At 39.8% G+C, this 20,067-nt stretch overlaps 1 protein-coding gene across 2 annotated transcripts in view; it reads right to left on the minus strand.

Moving 5' to 3' along the window:
* Window positions 1-717: 717 nt before the first annotated feature.
* Window positions 718-20,067, minus strand: part of SNAP25 (synaptosome associated protein 25) — an 85,014-nt gene continuing 65,664 nt past the window's right edge. Inside the window, exons 5-8 of one of the 2 annotated variants that reach the window (XM_081559113.1) lie at window positions 15,280-15,397; window positions 11,584-11,709; window positions 9,041-9,185; window positions 718-2,005 (exon numbers count right to left, since the gene is read on the minus strand). In XM_081559113.1, coding sequence (XP_081415239.1) covers window positions 1,937-2,005; window positions 9,041-9,185; window positions 11,584-11,709; window positions 15,280-15,397 — 458 coding nt within the window. In that variant the 3' untranslated portion in view covers window positions 718-1,936. Of the gene's footprint in view, window positions 2,006-9,040; window positions 9,186-11,583; window positions 11,710-15,279; window positions 15,398-15,556; window positions 15,675-20,067 lie in introns of both variants that reach the window. The other variant, XM_081559114.1, reaches the window with a different exon arrangement.

Genomic DNA, 20,067 nt, shown 5'->3' on the forward strand with positions numbered 1-20,067 from the left:
CTATTGGATTATACAAATATTGAATATATTGCCTCCCCTGATGGATCAGATGGTAAAGAATCTGTCTGCAATGTGGGAAACCCAAGTTCAATCCCTGGACTGGGGAGATCCCCTGGAGAAGGAAATTGCAAACCACTCCAGTATTCTTGTCTGGAGAATCCCATGGACAGAGGAGCCTGGCAGGTTACAGTCCTGGAGTGGCAAAGAGTTGGACATGACTGAGAAACTAGCACTTTCACTTTCACAATGGATTATACATTTTAAATGGGTGAATTTTATGATATGTCAATAAAGCTGTTAAATAAAGTGGAGGCAGCAGTGGTGGTCGTGGCGGGCTCAGTTTGGTGGGGTGATACTGGAGAGAAGGAAGATGAGAGTTGATTGACACCTAACATACTTCAATCCATGTACAGCCAAGTCTGAGTACCACAGATTTTTTCTATGGATTTTTTTTTTCCTGTGCCTTCTTGTTGAACTACATTCCCCGCATGGCCAACACTGAATCTATACATAGAATTTATGAAACAGATTATAAAAATCAAGCCACGTTTCAATTGCCATTGGATCATGTGTAGAAGGGACACCTTTGCTTTTCCCATATGGTGTCCTTAGCATGCAGAACTGACTTCTTAGGAGTGATGGGACTGTAACCAGATTTCTTCTTCTTATGTGAGTACAAACTCAGAGAGGGTCCATGAAGAAATTAAAGCAGACATCTGGGGTCTATAATTTTTAATAATTTTAAACTAGCTACAAAATGTCAATCACATCACAAACTGACAGGAGACAGGAGGAATTTAATATTACATGCTGTAATGATATTTATCTCATAGTTTATCTATATTTCATTCATTTACATTATTTTTTTAAAGGTTTCTTTATCAGCTACTAAATATCTCAGCAATTTGGTGTGCATAGCTCTAGATTAAGCAACAGAGAATTGTACTGATAACAAACCACAGGGGAAATAGTGATTAATAAGAGTCAGCCTTATAAAATTTACATCTCCACACTGTTTCACAGCAAGGTTGCTTTCTCCAAAACACAGTCTTCAAAAGCAGCAAACAAACTCTATATTACATCCATTGGACATAATTTCAGTCAAACGAATATTTTGCTGGAAATAATTAAATGGTGAGTATGTCAAATCCATCTTTTTTTAAAATTATTTTTTTTAAAAATAGATGATTATGATTGGTAAGTTTAAATATTGACAGAAAGAAAGTGACACTACTGCAGTTTTGCTGGTATAACTTAATCTTGACAGTGTCTCAATACTGAGCATGCTTTGTTGTTGTTCTGCTGTTGTTGCTGTTGTTGTATGTGTGTTTTCTCATCAGTATGCTACTGTCATGGAAAGATTTTGTTTAAGTAGGAATCTAAAAATCTATTTAGTTCTCATGCATAAATGCATAAATCACATCACTTTGAGTGCAATGTCTGTTATGTAATTCCACGTTGTCTAATCATGAAATCATAAAGACAGATGACAGCCATGAGGAACCAAAGACAGCAAATTTTAAGTTTCAAAGCCTGACACCCAAAGAAAGGACCGTGGCAGTAGCTCTGTGGAATGTCACAGTTTTACAAGAACAATACTGTGTATTGAAAGAATCAACAGCACATTGAGCATTCCTAAATTGTTGTCATTCAGCAAACACCACTGAAAAGAGAAAAGGTAAAATGAAACCCAAGACATCTTACGTAAAGGGTTAGAGCCACCAAATGACCACTATATATAGCCTTTAGAAAGAAAGAGACCCAGAAAAAACAGAAGACACATAGTATCGTTGGGCTGATAGACGACACAAGACAACATTCACAATGGGGGTGGGTTGATGTGTGCATGTGTGCAGACCTACTAGGTAATACCATGAGAAAAGCATGAAGGTGCTATCTTGCCAATAGCATTTGGAAGAAGACACAGATAGGCCATTTAACCACTCCCCAGCATCTTTGTTGCACGTTGGTTGGCCTCATCAATTCTAGTTTTGTTGGAATCAGCCTGGAAAAAGGGGGAAGAAAAACAGAACTCAGTTTACCCATTAAAATTCTATTGGACTCCTTCAGGGTCCAGTTCAAATGCCTCCTATTGGGTGAAGGCATCTTGAAACTTTCCTTTTCATCAGAATGAACCATCCTTTCTTTTGTGTTCTCAGAACCATTGGCTGGACTTGAGCATGATCATACAAGTCTGATCTTAGTCCTCATGACTGTTTTCCCTACCACAAAGTGTTCTTTGGAGGACAGAGACATATCATTTATCTTTCTCTTCTGGAATGACCCAATGACTTCTATGGCAGACATTCACATCTTTTAAATTGAGTTGAATTCCTGCTATTTGTACAGTTACTAGCAGTGTCACTTTGGGATCTCAGCTTTCTCAACTGTAAGCTGGGGGCAGTAAAAGACACTGCTGACGAGCACAGCCCCACTACTATATTCCATTCATTCAGCTTTGACAACATCAAGACTGATATCAACACTGAGGTATATATTGTAATTAGCTCCTTTTTCCAACTGAGGAAACTAAGCAGAGAGGGTTTAGGCAATTGGTCTAATGTCACAGCACTAATAAATGGGGAAACCAGAGTCAGAAGGCCTGGAGTCAGAGTCCACACTATAATCACTGTTAGTCATCTTACTACTTAGGTTTGCTATGAGGATGAAATGAGTTGCTACACATATGGTCTTAGAATAATGTTTTGCAAAAATGAAGTGCTCAATAGATCCTATCTTACAATTACTGCTGTTGGGTGAAAACGTGATTTGCTTTTGCAATATTTAATATATTTTAGTCCCATTTCTGAAGACTTAGCCCTGTGAGCTTGATAACTGGCTTGTTTTAACAGATACACACTTACTATCATTTTGTATTTTGACTGACTGCATCACTGCTTGAGTTCTGTTTTGCTCTACATGCATCATGAAACCCAGGGCTACTACCTGGATATACTTTTAAACTCCAGAAAATGAACTATTCCTAACATTACTGAAGAAATACATATGAGTCAGCAAGTAGAAGAGAAGACAAAAATTCCTTTTTGGCTGTTGTTTTTGCTCTATTGTGGTTGGTAATGTTGTTTGTCTCTCTCCAGCCTGGGAAGAGGGGAAGGAAACTGAGGGGCAGTGTAGGGAAACTGGACTATTTTTATATCAACCAGTACTTATTCAGTGATTACTGATTTTACATCAACAACTGTGCTTGGTGCTTTGTAATCTCCACCAAGTTGTGTCTTCTTTATCCAGTTTAGTTGTGAATTCCCAGGACACTAGAGTTATCACAATTCAAATAGAAATTTGCCAAGTGAAAGAAAAATATTTTTAGACTGTTCATAACTTTGAATAATCTGGCAATGGCTCCTTACCATCTGTTTGGATAGTTAAGAGTTGACTTCAAAACAGATAAGGCAGAACACTAATTCTCCTTGATTATTTTGATCTATAGACTCATAGTTTTGACCTTTAGGTTTGTAATTTGGAAAATGGGTATTTCTCTCCAGTTTTCCTGAACGCTTTAGTATTCCCTCTTTAGCTACAAATCCTATCAGAAATAATAACACTTTGATCCAAAGGAAAATTAGAAGCTCAGATCAATGTGAAATGTTCCTTAAGATTGGATTATGCTGATTATTTTTCCATACTTAACTTTAAGAACTACTCAAATAAGGAAAAAACATACATTTAAAAACAGTATTTCTGAAGGCAAACATTCTAGGATTTCTTGCATTATGAAGGCACTGGTGAGTCTTCATGTGATGGTACAAAAGGTTTTTTTTTTATTCCTTTCTTTCTTATTTATTTATTTATTTTTAAATAAATTTATTTATTTTAGTTGGGGGCTAATTACTTTACAATACTGTAGTGGTTCCTGCCACACATTGACACAAATCAGCCATAGGTTCACACGTGTTCCCCATCCCAAACCCCCCTACCACATCCCTCCCCATCCCATCCCTCTGGGCCATCCCATTGCCCCAGCCCCGAGCACCCATCCCATGCACTGAACCTGGAATGGTGCTCTGCCCCACATATGACAATATACATGTTTCAATGCTATTCTCCCAGAACGTCCCACCCTCACCTTCTCCCTCAGAGTCCATAAGACTGTTCTATGCATCTGTGTCTCTTATTCTGTCTCGCATATAGAGTTATCATTACCTTCTTTTAAATTCCATATATATGCATTAGTATACTGTATTGGTGTTTTTCTTTCTGGCTTACTTCACTCTGTATAATGGGCTCCAGTTTCATCCATCTCAATAGAAATGATTCAAATGTATTCTTTTTAATGGCTGAGTAATATTCCATTGTGTATATGTACCACAGCTTCCTTATCCATTCGTCTGCTGATGGACATCTAGGTTGCTTCCATGTCCTGGCTACTGTAAACAGTGCTGCGATGAACATTGGGGTACACGTGTCTCTTTCAATTCTGGTTTCCTCAGTGTGTATGCCCAGCAGTGGGATTGCTGGGTCATATGGCAGTTCTATTCCCAGTTTTTTAAGGAATCTCCACAATGTTCTCCATAGTGGCTGTACTAGTTTGCATTCCCACCAACAGTGTAAGAGGGTTCCCTTTTCTCCACACCCTCTCCAGCATTTATTGCTTGTAGACTTTTGGATAGCAGCCATTCTGACTGGTGTGAAATGGTACCTCATTGTGGTTTTGATTTGCATTTCTCTAATAATGAGTGATGTTGAGCCTCTTTTCATGTGTTTGCTAGTCATCTGTATGTCTTCTTTGGAGAAATACCTGTTTAGTTCTTTGGCCCATTTTTTGATTGGGTCGTTTATTTTTCTGGAATTCAGCTGCAGGAGTTGCTTGTATATTTTTGAGATTAATTGTTTGTCTGTTGCTTTGTTTGCTATTATTTTCTCCCATTCTGAAGGCTGTCTTTTCACCTTGCTTATAGTTTCCTTTGTTGTGCAAAAGCTTTTAATTTTAATTAGGCCCCATTTGTTTATTTTTGCTTTTATTTCCAATATTCTGGGAGGTGGGTCATGGAGGATCCGGCTGTGATTTATGTCGGAGAGTGTTTTGCCTATGTTTTCCTCTAGGAGTTTTATAGTTTCTGGTCTTACGTTTAGATCTTTAATCCATTTTGAGTTTATTTTTGTGTATGGTGTTAGAAAGTGTTCTAATTTCATTCTTTTACAAGTGATTGACCAGTTTTCCCAGCACCACTTAAGTAGAGCATGAGGCTACTCTTTGGATACCCTCAAAGAATATGGGAGGAGCTAGAATAGACGTATCGTCAATGAACATCTGTGATGTCCACCTCAATTCTTTCTGAAGCATATCAAAATTCCAGCCCATACAATATCTGACACCACAGGAGACAAATCTTTATTATATTATATAACATATGTGCTTTTAGGAAAAAAATCCTGAGATAATCTTCTTTTAGTTGTCTTCCTGGTATTTGGAGAATGCATCTGTGTTTACACTATTTATATCCTGTAGGACATATTTATGCAATATATCCCATCTCTGTTTTCACATTTCTATTTAGAGAATCCTAAACTCGCTAATACACTCAAGATACACTACATGATTTGCCTTTGTGAGAAAACCAGGATGCTGATCCAAAAAACCAGCGAGAGAGGTAGAAGGGGCTGGTTAGCCCATGCTTCAGATCACTCTGGAAATCTCAACTCCAGACCATGGCAAGTAGCTTTTAGGGCACAGCTCAGACTTCCAGAAGAGGATATCTCTATCTTACATGACAGCCTGTTCTGATCCCAGATTTGAACTGTTTTCTTATTATCTTTCCCCTGGAGAAGGAAATAACAACCCGCTCCAGAATCAGATGAGGAATCAGGTCATGAAGCTGGTGAGCAGGAAAGACTTGCTCGAACCAAAGATCTTAGTTTTCAAATGCCATGCTTCCACACTGATGGGAGAATATGAGCAATGCTCAGTCTTCAACTTTACTGTATTTTAACATGTGCATTGCATCTTGCAGTGACAATTTTAAATCCAAGTTTGAACATTATTGTTTCCTTAGCAACAGTTCCCGTAAAGACCTGACAGAAACTTGCCCCATTTTAATAGATTTCTAAAAGAGTCATACAATCTCAACCTTAGAAGATTATCTATTTATAAATACCCTAAATCAGAAAACAGGATTTTTAAAAGGACAAAGTAATTTCTTGACAGTCCTTAGGAATGTACTGAAGACTGTATTATTTTGGATTCCCAAAACTTCACTACTAATTGAAGTGATGAGAAAGGATCATGATTGGTTGGGTTGGGTGAGGGTTGTTGTTTGGGTCATGAGAGAATATGGGAAAAATAGAAGATTCTTTTTAGTCCTACAGTATGATTTTAATCCTAGATATGCAAAAGATCTTTGCACACCGTTTTCTATGATCAGAAGTAAGAACTTGGAAAAGAAGGTAGAAGTCTACTAATAATCATGTAACATGTATCATTTGGGGCAACACTGAATTGAAATGGGCTTTATCTCAATCATATCCACATTGTTGTTTTGAGAAAAAAAAAAGGCTAGTTATTTGAAGTCAACTAGACCCCTGTCCCACTTCTTAAGCAATTCAGCATCCAAGGATTAGATAAACTATAATGGCTATTTCCTATCCGTTTGCCTGACTTTTGATAAAACCCTATAGCTGCACAAGTCTTGGCTGTTGTAGTAAACTAGGCCCAGAATGAAAACTTTTCCTCTAAAGAACAGACCTAGAATTGTGAAGTGGTAGATTAAGATGTCACCTGCCTTTCCAGGAAAACTGCTTGCTTAAAGCCCAGCTCTGTCAATAAAGATTTGACCCTCTTTCTTAGTAGAAGTTCTCTTTCTAGGACTCTAATTGAGTTAGAGATACATTATATCCCTACATCTGTGAGTCAATTGGGTCCTTTGATAAAAAATGGCTACTTTTCTTTTTTTTTCCCCCCAAATCATTTTCCTATTGGAAGGTGGTTCAGCAATGATTTCCTAGTTCATTTTTCTGGGCCATAATGGTTAGATCCATTTCTGTTGGCTCCAGTGCTTTTTGAAACTCTCAGTATTGTTCTAAAAATCTATTGATTTACACAGCTTAAAAGCTTTAGCACATCAAAGGCTCTTAACAACAATAAGCATATCATGACTTGTGAAGTAGGTGAAGCACAGGTATTTTGTCAACTACACTGACATTTGTGTAGCTCAATATTGATTAGGCAAAATATTATGCCATCAAATATCTTTATAAAGTGCATAGAACACAATAGGGCAAAGTGTTCCATTTATGTCTACTCATTCCTTTCTTACGTCAGTGGAGGATACTCAGATACCAAGAAACAGAGTATTTAGTCTTACGATTCAAGAGGGCACAAAAACTGTCCTACCCCCAACCAAAGTGGAATGAGTTGTTGAAAAGAAACTCAGGGTTTCAGGCTCAAAACTTCAATATCTTCCAAGGAATAAACTCACATAATATAAGATTAGCTGAGTAGAATTGATTATAGATGCACAATTACCATTAAACTCATAATTTTTCTATTTCTCCCTGTTGGCATTTGGATATCTTAAGAGATTATAAGTAATATTTAGGAGTCTACTGATTAGGGAGGGGATGGAATACAAAGACATAGAGACTGTATCAGATTTGCATAGTGTAGAATATCAGGTGTGGGCGCCCCAAATCTTTTTATAAAAGCTTTCCAGTGCTTCTTTCTGTTCCTTCCTAATCTGAAGCCCCCAACCCTATCTTTTTCCATTTGACTAGCTCTACTCTTTCTCTTTTTTTTTTTTTTTTGGTTAATTTAATTATTTTAGTTGGAGGCTAATTACTTTACAATATTGTAGTGGTTTTTGCCATACATTGACATGAATCAGCCATGGGTTTACATGTGTTCCCCATCCTGAACCCCCCTCCCACCTCCCTCCCCATCCCATCCCTCTGGGTCATCCCATTGCACCAGCCCTGAGAACTTGTCTCGTGCATTGAACCTGGACTGGCGTTCTGTTTCACATATGATAATGTACATATTTCAGTGCTATTCTCTCAGATCGTCCCACCCTCACCTTCTCCCACAGAGTCCATAAGACTGTTCTATGCATCTGTGTCTCCTTTTCTATCTTGCATATAGGTTTATCGTTACCATCTTTCAAATTCCATATATATGCAACCTAGATGTTCATCAGCAGATGAATGGACAAGGAAGCTGTGGTACATATACACAATGGAATATTACTCAGCCATTAAAAAGAATACATTAGAATCAGTTCTATTGAGATGGATGAAACTGGAGCCCATTATACAGAGTGAAGTAAGCCAGAAAGAAAAAGACAAATACAGTATACTAATGGCTCTACTCTTTCTGAAACTAGGGGGCTCAGTCTTAGTGTGACATCTGGTATCCTTATATGAACTCAATTTCATTAGAATATGTTCCCTACTTTGAGATCTGGATGTGTGCACTCTTGAACTGGAAATGGAACCTGGACCTTTTTGAACTATCATTTAAGCTTCCGCACTTATAAAATCAAATCTCGTATTCAACTTCTGGCTAACCTAAAATAACTGTTCTTCCTTCCATTTCCTGATTCTATCCCTACATCATCTCTGACAAGCTCCTAACCAACCTTCAAGACTCAATTCAAATTCAACTTTTGGGGTGAGATTTTCCCATCCTCTGACCCTTGAAATCTTTCCCCATCTAACCTGACTCAGCATTTGATGTCCAACTTTCTTGACAAATTATATTTTCATCTGGATTCTCACTGCCTCCCATAGGCTGTGAGTTTCTTGGCAGTGGAGATGGTGTCTTTCTCATCTTAATATGTCCTTTGATGCCTAGCAAATGCCGGTAGTAAAGGTGGCCTTGAGGAGTATCTCCTAGATTAAATTCTACCCTATTATTTACTTATCTGTCGCTGTATTTCTGTCTTGGAAAATTAAGGGAAAGATGTCTATCTACCAGGGCCTGAATCCAAAGTCACGGTGTGCGGGTCTTGTTATGTCCTTCCTGCTTCCTCGGTGGTTATTTCAGAGAAGGTGATAAGCAACAGAAACCTGCTGACTGCCCCATGCTCACCTTCTCCATGATCCTGTCGATCTGGCGGTTCTGTGTATCAATCTCATTGCCCATATCCAGGGCCATATGACGGAGGTTTCCAATGATGCCGCTCACCTGCTCCAGGTTTTCATCCATTTCATTTTCTCGGGCATCATTTGTTACCCTGGGCATCAAACAAGAGGTTTTAGAACATAAGAAAAACTCAAATGCCCAGGACCCAAAGCTTAGGGAAAATCTATTGATTTCCAGGTATCAATCCGATCCTTTTTAAATCTCTGTTCAATATGAGAACAGTTTAGCATTTGTAGATAGGAAAATAATTTGTAAATGCATTATTGAACACTTAAATTTATACTTTTAAAGAAGGCATATTAAGCAGATTAATATATCTACTTCTTTCAATTCTACCAACACATCATTTCCTCCCTTTATGGTTATCCCAATTTTCATGTTTTAAGGCTAAAATCATTTTAGTTGGGAGGATTCCAGGTCAGAGAATGAAGGTGGAACCAGTTAGAAACTGTATTTTTCTTTCTGAAATGTCAATCAAAATCTCCAAGACTCAAATTTATAAGGAAAGAAAAACTACTGTACAAAGTCAGAGAATTTCTCCACTCATCTACTTCTCCATTTGGGACCAACATTAATGGGAAGAATAATGAGAATAACAGTCTGCCTCTTAATCCTATTTGCTCCCAAAAACTCCAAAGGGAACTACTTTTTCAAGATGATTTTTACTTGCTCAGGTTTCAGTGCTATGTGGTTTTTAGTGACATTGTGAATAGGTGATTTCAAGGAAGAAAACTGTGATAAAACATTGTTTCAGCCTAAGTAAGGAGGAAGGAATTGGCTCTCAAAATGCTTTACCCAAAGGGCGTTCCCATTTTTTTCATAATTCAGCTTGAAAGTTAAGAAGGCACTATTTTTTCCTTAAAAAAACTTTTAATTGCAATTTATTTACATATCATTTTTATTAATAGTTACTATATAGCCACAGTTCACACCCTGCACTGTATGGATCCATGCAGTGCTCAAACTGTCTTTGAGAAAGAACCCTTTTTTTAAAAAAGAAAGAAAGAACTTATCGCCCAGTTGTAAGGAGTGTGGTCAGCTGACAGCTTCTCATAGCTCATTCCTTTAGGTCTGATTTTGAGCTGAGGTCATGTTCTTCTCAAGGTGGCCCCAGCCAATGACAAAGCAAGACTTTTTACAAAGACTTAGTCATTTCTACCTACCATGGAATTCCTCCAATGAGCAACTTTGCTGTGGAGCTACCAATGAGTTGGTAGATTGTTTGCCACCTCTGCCTGATGGTGCGACAGCTCTTTCCCAGTCTTACTTCTCCCCTTTCCCTCTTCAATGTTACTCTCTAATAAACCTTTTGCACTCTCTCTCATTCTTGGCACCTGCTTTTGACCCAGCTGATGGACAAGGGCACATACAGCACTAACTCTTTATTGTAAATGGTAGATACTTATTTCAGAATGTCTGAGTTTTTCCACTACAGATGGCAACGGGCTAAAATTTGCTCACAAGGGTTAAAACCCATCCCTCATGGTAAATCCCAATGTAGACTGCTCCTGTAGGGTTTTTAAAGCAATCTAGGTCAGATAAAGTTAAAGGGGAACTTCCCAGGTTTTACATGTAGAAAAGAAGTTTACATAAGTGATCGTCAGCAGCTACAACTTACTTCTGGTTCTGTAGTTCTCAGTCTTCTTTTCATATTAAAATCTGAGGGTCTCTAAAAACTACTGACACCTGGATCTCACTTCTAGAGATTCTGATTCTGATTCAGTCGGTATGGATTAAGCTCATGCCTCTCAACCTCTGCCCACAGCCATAACTACTGTTGAGTTCTGATGACACTTTGCACTCTCATTCTCATGTCCCTTTAGGATTCTTCCTGCCATTGCTAGTTCATAGATGTTTCACCATTCCTTATTATTGACCCTGCCAACATCTCTGTACATAATGTCATAAATTCTGTCCAATCAAAGTCATAGAGTGAAACATTTGTTTACTGCCACACTGATGCTGGATGTGGTCACGTGGCTGGCTTTGTCCTGTGAAATGTAGGCAAAGGCTTGATAAATGCTTGCACATGGGAGCCTGCCCCTTGATGCTGCCACCACCATGCAAGAACCATGGGCTTTCCTGTGGAGAGGTCGCATAGAGAAGGGACACCTCATACCCACGGCCCCAGCCAATCACCAGACAAGGAAGCACTGCTGTCTTAGATCATCTTGCACCCACTTGCATGTAATGAGCGAGCCCAGGAGACACTCTCGGAAGACCTGCTCAGTCAACATAGAGATTCAGAAGTTAAAAAAAAAAAAAAGGTTGTTTTTTTTTTTTTTTCTTTTTTTGGCGGCACCACTCGACTTGTGAGTTCTTAGTTCTCTGAGCAGGGGTTGAACCCAGAGCATGACGGTGAAAGCACCGAGTCCTAACCATTGGACTGCTGGGGAACGTCCCAGTGTTGTTTTAAGAACTACTCAGGTTGGAGCAGTTTGTCACTCAAAATTAGGCAACTGCTATAGTGCCAGCTGCACAAGGCTCACCTGCGGATGAAGCCACCACTGATGGCCATCTGCTCCCGTTCGTCAACCACGCGAGCAGGCTGGCTGGCCACAACTCCATCCTGATTATTGCCCCAGGCTTTTTTGTAAGCATCACTTGATTTAAGCCTATGCAAAAAAGAGGGTGAGTGACAAGCAAAAGGGGCGGCGCATCAAGCTCACAACAGTCATTACCTCTTCAAGCTCAGAACCGAACCAAGCGAATGAGTTTTAATTCGAGGCATTAGAGAATACCGATATATCATAATCCAGACCCAAACAGTTGGCCATCACCAAGCCTCAGCTACTCAGGATTTCATTTTTGTTAGTTTAGTTGGATTTAAGACAAGGATTAACGTAGTTGGAGGACATTCAGTTCTATTTCAATGGCGTGGTTATATTTTGAGACACAAAACACAGAAAAAACATACTGGCAGACAGACACAAAACAAGACTGCCAAGTAGAGTGTGTATATCACACCACAGCAACACACTGTCATCAAGAAAAACATCCTGGACCAAGTTTTTACACACCATCATGCAAAGATTCCCATTTTAATTGTTTTCCCCCAATGCATGTGCAGAACCAGGCCTTCTCACTCTGCATGGAGAACGTAAAGGATTGGTGGTTGGCCAAGGGTGACGGTCTTTGAGTTGCCTCTAGAATGATTTGAATTAGATAATATATCGGTACTTCCAAACAGTCACCATACATCCAGAGTCGATGTACAAACCTTTGTCCACAGAGACAAAAAGTAAAAGAGGCATAGTGAAATGAATGCAGGAAAATAGAAGAGAGAACAAGCCATCTAGCACCAAAAAGGGAAATCCCTCTACATCTTCTTCATGCACCAGCTACAGGCATGAGTAGAAAGTGAAGCATTCTCATTTAAGCCAAACTATTCCAGAAGTTGACCATTCTCAAAAAAGGCACTAGCAGGACAGTAATAGCCTTCATGAGGATTTGAAACGCAGGTTCAATAGCTTCTTTGTTGGACTGAGGGGCAGGATGGGAGTGGTTACAGCCGCCTACTTCAAACTATCCTGGGATGTGGTAGGGGAAAGTGGTCTGGAACTGGTGTGGTCTCTGTGGGCCATATTTCACTGAGCTGCCTTGGAGAGAGACTTAAAATCCAGGCATACCTATTGTGCCCAATAGACACATGTGCAGCATATTTTCGTGGGTGTGTTGTAACTGAGCAATCAAAGATGTTTTGTGTTCTTTGCATAGTAGAAACCACACGCTTTTTAGTCCAAGAACAGAACTTCTTTTGGTCCCGTTTTCACATTTCCTATTTTCTATTATACGGCACCAGAATTTAACCTTTTTTTCCATTCTTTTACTGGAGGACCATAGCCATCTATCAAAACTAGCACTAAGACTGATATTTGCAGATTAGGGACCAAGAAACCCTGGAGACAAATTGGGAAATTTTACAAATGAAATTTCAGCAACTCCCACATCTAATGTATAATGCCACAGCCTTCAAGCAGTCAGAATTCACTGCTCTAAAGAGCCAGGGACACTTAGTGGGACAGGATCCAAAAATGAATTTAATAGAGTTTAGAGTATGGCTTTGTTTTTGTTATTTTCCAAATCCCCATCCCCTCCCTCCTCACATAACAGAAGTTATATGGACCTTGTGATGCTTTCTGCTATGTAAAATGTCTGGTGTACCATCTTTGGCAGTCAAGGGAGTGGGAAAGTTTGCGTTTCTGAACGAAGGCGAATCACTGCACCCACAATGCTGCACATAGACTCACATAACTGCGGGACATCTACCACAGTCCCTTGAAACATGCCGAGACAGGGCGAAGCCCTCAGAGAGTGCAGGGCGCCACCAGCCACTGCGCTGTGACACATGGTTTTTAAAAGCATTATTTACACACAATAGAGAACACTTCAGTCAAGCTTTGAAGCTCAGTTAGGGTCTCTTGTGTAATAAGGAATTAGTGCCAACTGGTACATGGAATTCCCAGGGGTCATGATTTTATATGAGCATTAGAATCTGTCACAGGGAGGGAGGGGGACCTGCCTCCACCCTTTGTCCACACACAGTTGGTGGGTGGGGAAAATGTATCTATGAAATTCATCACAAAATAGGTAGACATCTCACCTGGGGGCAAGTGGCCACTGAAAATGACGAACAGTTAAATCTTGACTAACTGGAATGCTATTTTGGTGAATTATAGGACTTTTTTTTTTAACACAGTGGGCCATGGAGGTAAATTTAGTTAGATTCTTGAGCCACTTTCCTGTTTTAGAGTCTTAGGGCAGGGAACATGATCAAAGCATTCCTTGGTTTTGGTTTCTCCTGATATGTCTGATGGCCTTTCCTCTGCAGCTCAGCTTTCATTGCTTGGTCTGCTTGGATGCGGAACTTACAGAATGAAGACTGAGTGAGAGAAGGCAAACTGCCTAGACTGACATCTAAGAGAAACGCTGTTAAGTCCCTGACGGGATTTTCCCCTTGGTTTATTTGCCTCTTTTTGCTAAAAGTTGAAAGGAACAAAAATAGAAATATACTTGAAGGTTCCAGTTAGCTAGATTCCAGTTAATCAGGTTTTACTGTAGATCATTCTTAAAAAAAAAAAAAAAACTTAAATTTATTTGTAAATTGAGCCCCTCCCCTCCTAAACAGGAAGTGGGATATTTTAAATCAGCCTCAAAGTTTAAAGGATGTGAATGGTCATATAATCAGCTAGAAATGACATCGATTTCTATTCTAAAAGCTAGGATCAGGAGAGCTTTTAGAAAAAGGCTTCTGTTCAAAGGGAAGTAGGAGGGGTGAGGGGGATCAGGTAACGGGTTTAATTTTCCAAATGCATGTTGGACAACCTGCTCATGCATTTTTTTTTTTTCACTGCTAGTCAAATAAGACTACCTTCCAGAACACTTATTTTCAGGTTCCTTCTGTTGCAAACCTTTATAACCACATGTCACATTTCTGCTACATTCCAAAAAAGCGTTGCAGAACCTTAACAGTTGAATGTTTTGTGATGTCGTGCATGCAAAATCTACACATTTCAACATTTCGGCCAGTGTACGGGAGATCTTCCAAAAGGAAGAATTGGAGAGGGATGGTCCAATTTGGCTAAGGTGTGAGCACTTCTTGCTGAAGGACTCATTGCCTCTGCATTGGGTGCAGCTGCAGCATCTATGGTCTAACCGCTGACCAGATTTGGCACCTGGTGGGCAGTTGAAAGGGTGAATCTCTGTCTTACTCTCTAATTTATGGAATGCTTGTTTGGGCCAAATTACCTGCTACTTTTGCTTCTGAAAATTCAAACCTTGATACATATCATATGTGTATCTCAACTTCCAAACTTACCCCCAGTCTTTTCTAAATTTGCAATTTTGGTTTTGGGGATTTAGAGAACACAAAATTCCCTGGGTGGTGCCTCTTTCTTGAGGTTAGTCTCTGTCTTGAGGTACACTTTCTGGAAAATGTTGAAACGTTCATCAATAAAAGTTGCTGACAGTGAAGCTTTCACTGTAGTATGCCTGATTTTTAATGCATCAACAGTTAACTCCCACTAATATCATCTATGCTGTGAGATGAATGCATTAGAGACGGTATTGATCTGTTCTGCATGCCACATACTCATCCTGCCTTTGCACCCAGCAGGAATGAGCTTGTCAAGGCTTGGAGATGGGCCTTGGGAAACCAAAGCTTCAGGCAGGCAGGCAGCACCTACTTGTTACAGGGACACACACAAAGCCCGCAGAATTTTCCTAGATCCGTCAAATTCTTTTCTGCTTCTTTCATGTCCTTATTGATTTGGTCCATCCCTTCCTCAATGCGTTCCAGTTGTTCTGATTAAACACAAGTATTTTATCCCCACAGAATGAAGCAGATGGAAAAGGACAAAGAAAAAAAAGACAAAACTTCAGACATTCACTTTGACATTAAAAAAAAAAAAAGAAAGAAAGAAAACTGGACGCCACAGATTAGAGCTGGTACCCAGTACCTACTTGTTACAAGGACATATGAAAAGGCCACAGCATTTCCCTAAATCTTTTAAATTTTTCTCAGCCTCCTTCATGTCTTGGTTGATATGGTTCATGCCTTCTTCGACACGATCGAGTTGTTCTGGTTAGGACAAAGGATGACAGTGTGGAATGAATTTTTTGGGGGTTTTCAACAGAACATGAGAAATGAAACGGAATTTGAAAAAGAGGGAGAGCTATTACAATGCATTGTCTGAGGAGATGCATTGCTAGAATTGGCTATTGATGCCCTATGCAGCCAGGGGTGGAAGGAAATGAACAAAAGTGATGCTCATATAGTTTATAGTTCAGACATGATGGGATGGGGTAGGTAAGCCTGCTTGATTCTGAATGTCCAGGAAAACAGCACAGCATATTCACTTACTCAGACACCAGTGAAACCCAAGAGAAAGAAAATAGGGTGTTAGTTTATGTTTTAGGTATTCAAATGCAATGGTACTAGAGAAAGTGTCTGCTTCAACTTTAAAACATCTCTCTCTTTTGGTTTTTAGCATCCTCAACCACCTAAGAATAGAAAATAATCCACTTTCTCCTCTGGGAAAAATAACAACTGTAGTGATAATTAGCAATAGGTACCATATCTTTTTCCCCCTAGCAGTGGCTGTCTAGCCAAAGGCAGGTCATAAGCAATTTTTGGTTTTGAATACTCAACTCACAGAAGCTGTAAGAAAAGCAATATCAGCACAGCAACATTACAGGTACTGGAACATTAAATTCCTGGAGAAAGGCGATGGATTGGAACATGAAATAGTACTAAGTCATCACTGCCAGGAAAGCTGACCTTAGACAGTATCTTAAGACATAGATTGATGGCCATAAAAACGAATCATACTTCTAGGTTGCCAGGGTTACATTCATCAACTTGATTAATTTTTCAAAAGTGGTGGCATTAAATTGAGTACACTATAATCACTATCATGAGTGATTTTTAGAACAGCTTTTATGACCATTAGGGCTTTCCAGGTAGCTCAGTGGCAAAGAATCTGCCTGCCAATGCAGGAGATGAGGATTCCATCTCTGAGTCGGGAAGATCATCTGGAGGAGGTAATGGCAACCCACTCCAGTATTCTTGCCTGAAAAATCCCATGGACAGAGGAGCCTGGAGTCCATGGAGTCACAGAGCCAGACAGGGCATAGCGACTGAGCACATAAGACCATTAAGGCAGCAGTGGGATGTCCTGGCCATCTATTTACAAAACTTAATTACATTTCTATTCCTCTTTTCAACTATATTTTCATGTATGCATGCCTATGCCTCTGGGAAGAAAGGCATGATTAGAATAAAACTGGTAAATACTTTTCAGTATAAAAGGGCATAAATAATTACTTAAAAACAATTTCACATTAAATTGTCATTCCAAACTGGAGAGACTGTCTTTCCATTTGGAAAATAAGCTATTGTGTTGTCTTTTGTGGGGCTGAGGAACAGAATTCAGCTTATTAGGAATCTGCTGTCTTCGCTCTGCTTTTCAAGAGACAGGGAAAAACAAAATGTTTATCCAGTATGTGATAGCCACAGGAAATAACAGTGTAATGCTAGCAAACCTTTGCTGAATAAATATAGGTATAGTCATATCTTTAAAAAAATTCTTGAAGGGGCTAAAAAAATGGATGACAACTCTTTACATTCCAGAGAATTTTGTACTTTTCCAAACACTTCATTCCAGTTTCCTTAAGGAATGCAATAAATTAGCCTGTAGATCAAAATAACTATCAAATGAGGGATTGGTTTGGGGAAGAAGAGCCCAGTATCTTCAAAACAAGAACCACATTAAGAACAGACAGAATAGAGATGACAACCCCCAACTGAGGAATTGCTAAGGGCTTCCTGAAGAACTGGTCTGAGGTGGGATTGAAGAACATACCTGGGTTCAGTTCAGTTCAGTTCAGCTGGTCACTTGTGTCCGACTCTTTGCAACCCCATGGACTGCAGTATGCCAGGCTTCCCTGTCCATCACCAACTTTCGGAGCTTACTCAAACTCATGTCCATAGATTCAGTGATGCCATCCAACCATCTCATCCTCTGTCGTCCCCTTCTCTTCCTGCCTTCAATCTTTCCCAGCATCAGGGTCTTTTCCAATGAGTCAATTCTTCGCATCAGGTGGCCAAAGTACTGGAGTTTAAGCTTCAGCATCAGTCCTTCCCATGAATATTCAGGATTGATCTCCTTTAGGATGGACTGGTTGGATCTCCTTGCAGTCCAAGGGACTCTCAAGAGTCTTCTCCAACACCATAGATCAAAAGCATCAAATCTTTGGCACTCAGCTTTCATTATAGGCCAACTCTCACATCCATACAAGACTACTGGAAAAACCATAGTTTTGACCAGACGGACTTTTGTTGGTAAAGTAATGTCTCTGCTTTTTAATATGCTTTCTAGGTTGGTCATAGCTTTTCTTCCAAGGAGCAAGCATCTTTTAATTTCATGGCTGCAGTCACCATCTGCGGTAATTTTGGAGCCCCCCCAAATTAAGTCTGTCACTGTTTCTATTGTTTCCTCATCTATCTGCCATGAAGTGATGGGACCAAATGCCATATTCTTAGTTTTCTGAATGTTGAGCTTTAAGCCAACTTTTTCACTCTCCTCTTTCACTTTCATCAAGAGGCTTCTTCAAGAGTTCTTCTTCACTTTCTGCCATAAGAGTGGTGTCATCTGCATATCTGAGGTTATTGATATTTCTCCAGGCAATCTTGATTCCAGCTTGTGCTTCATCCAGTCCAGCGTTTCTCATGATGTACTCTGCATGTAAGTTAAATAAGCAGGGTGACAATATACAGCCTTGACATACTTCTTTCCTGATTTGGAATCAGTCTGTTGTTCCATGTCCAGTTCTAACTGTTACTTCTTGACCTGCATACAGATTTCTTAGGAGGCAGATCAGGTGGTCTGGTAGTCTCATCTCTTGAAGAACTTTCCAGTTTGTTGTTATCCACACAGTCAAAGGCTTTGGTATAGTCAATAAAGCAGAAGTAGATGTTTTTCTGATAGTCTCTTGCTTTTTTGATGATCCAGTGGATGTTGGCAATTTGATCTCTGGTTCCTCTGCCTTGTGTAAATCCAGCTTGAACATCTGGAAGTTCATGGTTCACGTACTGTTGAAGCCTGGCTTGAAGAATTTTGAGCATTACTTTGCTAGTGTGTGAGATGAGTGCAATTGTGTGGTAGTTTGAATATTCTTTGGCATTGCCTTTCTTTGGGATTGGAATGAAATCTGACCTTTTCCAGTCTTGTGGCCACTGCCGAGTTTTCCAAATTTGCTGGCATATTGAGTGCAGCACTTTCACAGCATCATCTTTTAGGATTTGAAAGAGCTCAACTGGAATTCCATCACCTCTAGTAGCTTTGTTTGTAGTGATGCTTCCTAAGGCCCACTTGGCTTTGCATTCCAGGATGTCTGGCTATAGGTGAGTGATCACACAATCATGGTTATCTGGGTCATGAAGATCTTTTTTGTATAGTTTTTCTGTGTATTCTTGCCACCTCTTCTTAATATCTTCTGCTTCTGTTAGGTCCATACCACTTCTGTCCTTTATTGTGCCCATCTTTGCATGAAATGTTCCCTTGGTGTCTCTCATTTTCTTGAAGATATCTCTAGTCTTTTCCATTCTATTGTTTTCCTCTATTTCTTTGCATTGATCACTGAAGAAGACTTTCTTATCTCTCCTTGCTATTCTTTGGAACTCTGCATTCAAATGGGTATATCTTTCTTTTTCTCATTTGCCTTTTGCTTCTCTCCTTTATTCAGCTATTTGTGCAGAGAAGGCGATGGCACCCCACTCCAGTACTCTTGCCTGGAAAATCCCATGGACTGAGGAGCCTGGAAGGCTGCAGTCTATGGGGTCGTGAAGAGTCGGACATGACTGAGTGACTTCACTTTCACTTTTCACTTTCATGCATTGGGGAAGGAAATGGCAACCCACTCCAGTGCTCTTGCCTGGAGAATCCCAGGGACGGGGGAGCCTGGTGTGCTGCCATCTATGGGGTCGCACAGAGTCAGACACGACTGAAGTGACTTAGCAGCAGCAGCAGCAACAGCAGCTATTTGTAAGGTCTCCTCAGACAGCCATTTTGTCTTTTTGAATTTCTTTTTCTTGGGGATGGTCTTGATCACTGCCTCCTGTACAATATCATGAACCTCCATCCATAGTTCTTCAGGCACTCTGTCTATCAGATCTAATCCCTTCAATCTATTTGTCACTTCCACTGTATAATCATTAAAGGATTTGATTTAGGTCATACCTGAATGGTCTAGTGGTTTTCCCTACTTTCTTCAATTTAAGTCTGAATTTGGCAATAAGGAGTTCATCATCTGAGCCACAGTCAGCTCCCAGTCTTGTTTCTGCTGACTGTATAGAGCTTCTCCATCTTTGGCTGCAAAGAATATAATCAATCTGATTTTGGTATTGACCATCTGGTGATGTCCATGTGTAGAGTCTTCTCTTGAGTTGTTGGAAGAGGGTGTTTGCTATGACC

Source organism: Giraffa tippelskirchi, chromosome 13, assembly GCF_054371585.1.
Source record: "Giraffa tippelskirchi isolate mGirTip1 chromosome 13, T2T-mGirTip1v1.2.pri, whole genome shotgun sequence".
Lineage (NCBI taxonomy): Eukaryota > Metazoa > Chordata > Mammalia > Artiodactyla > Giraffidae > Giraffa > Giraffa tippelskirchi.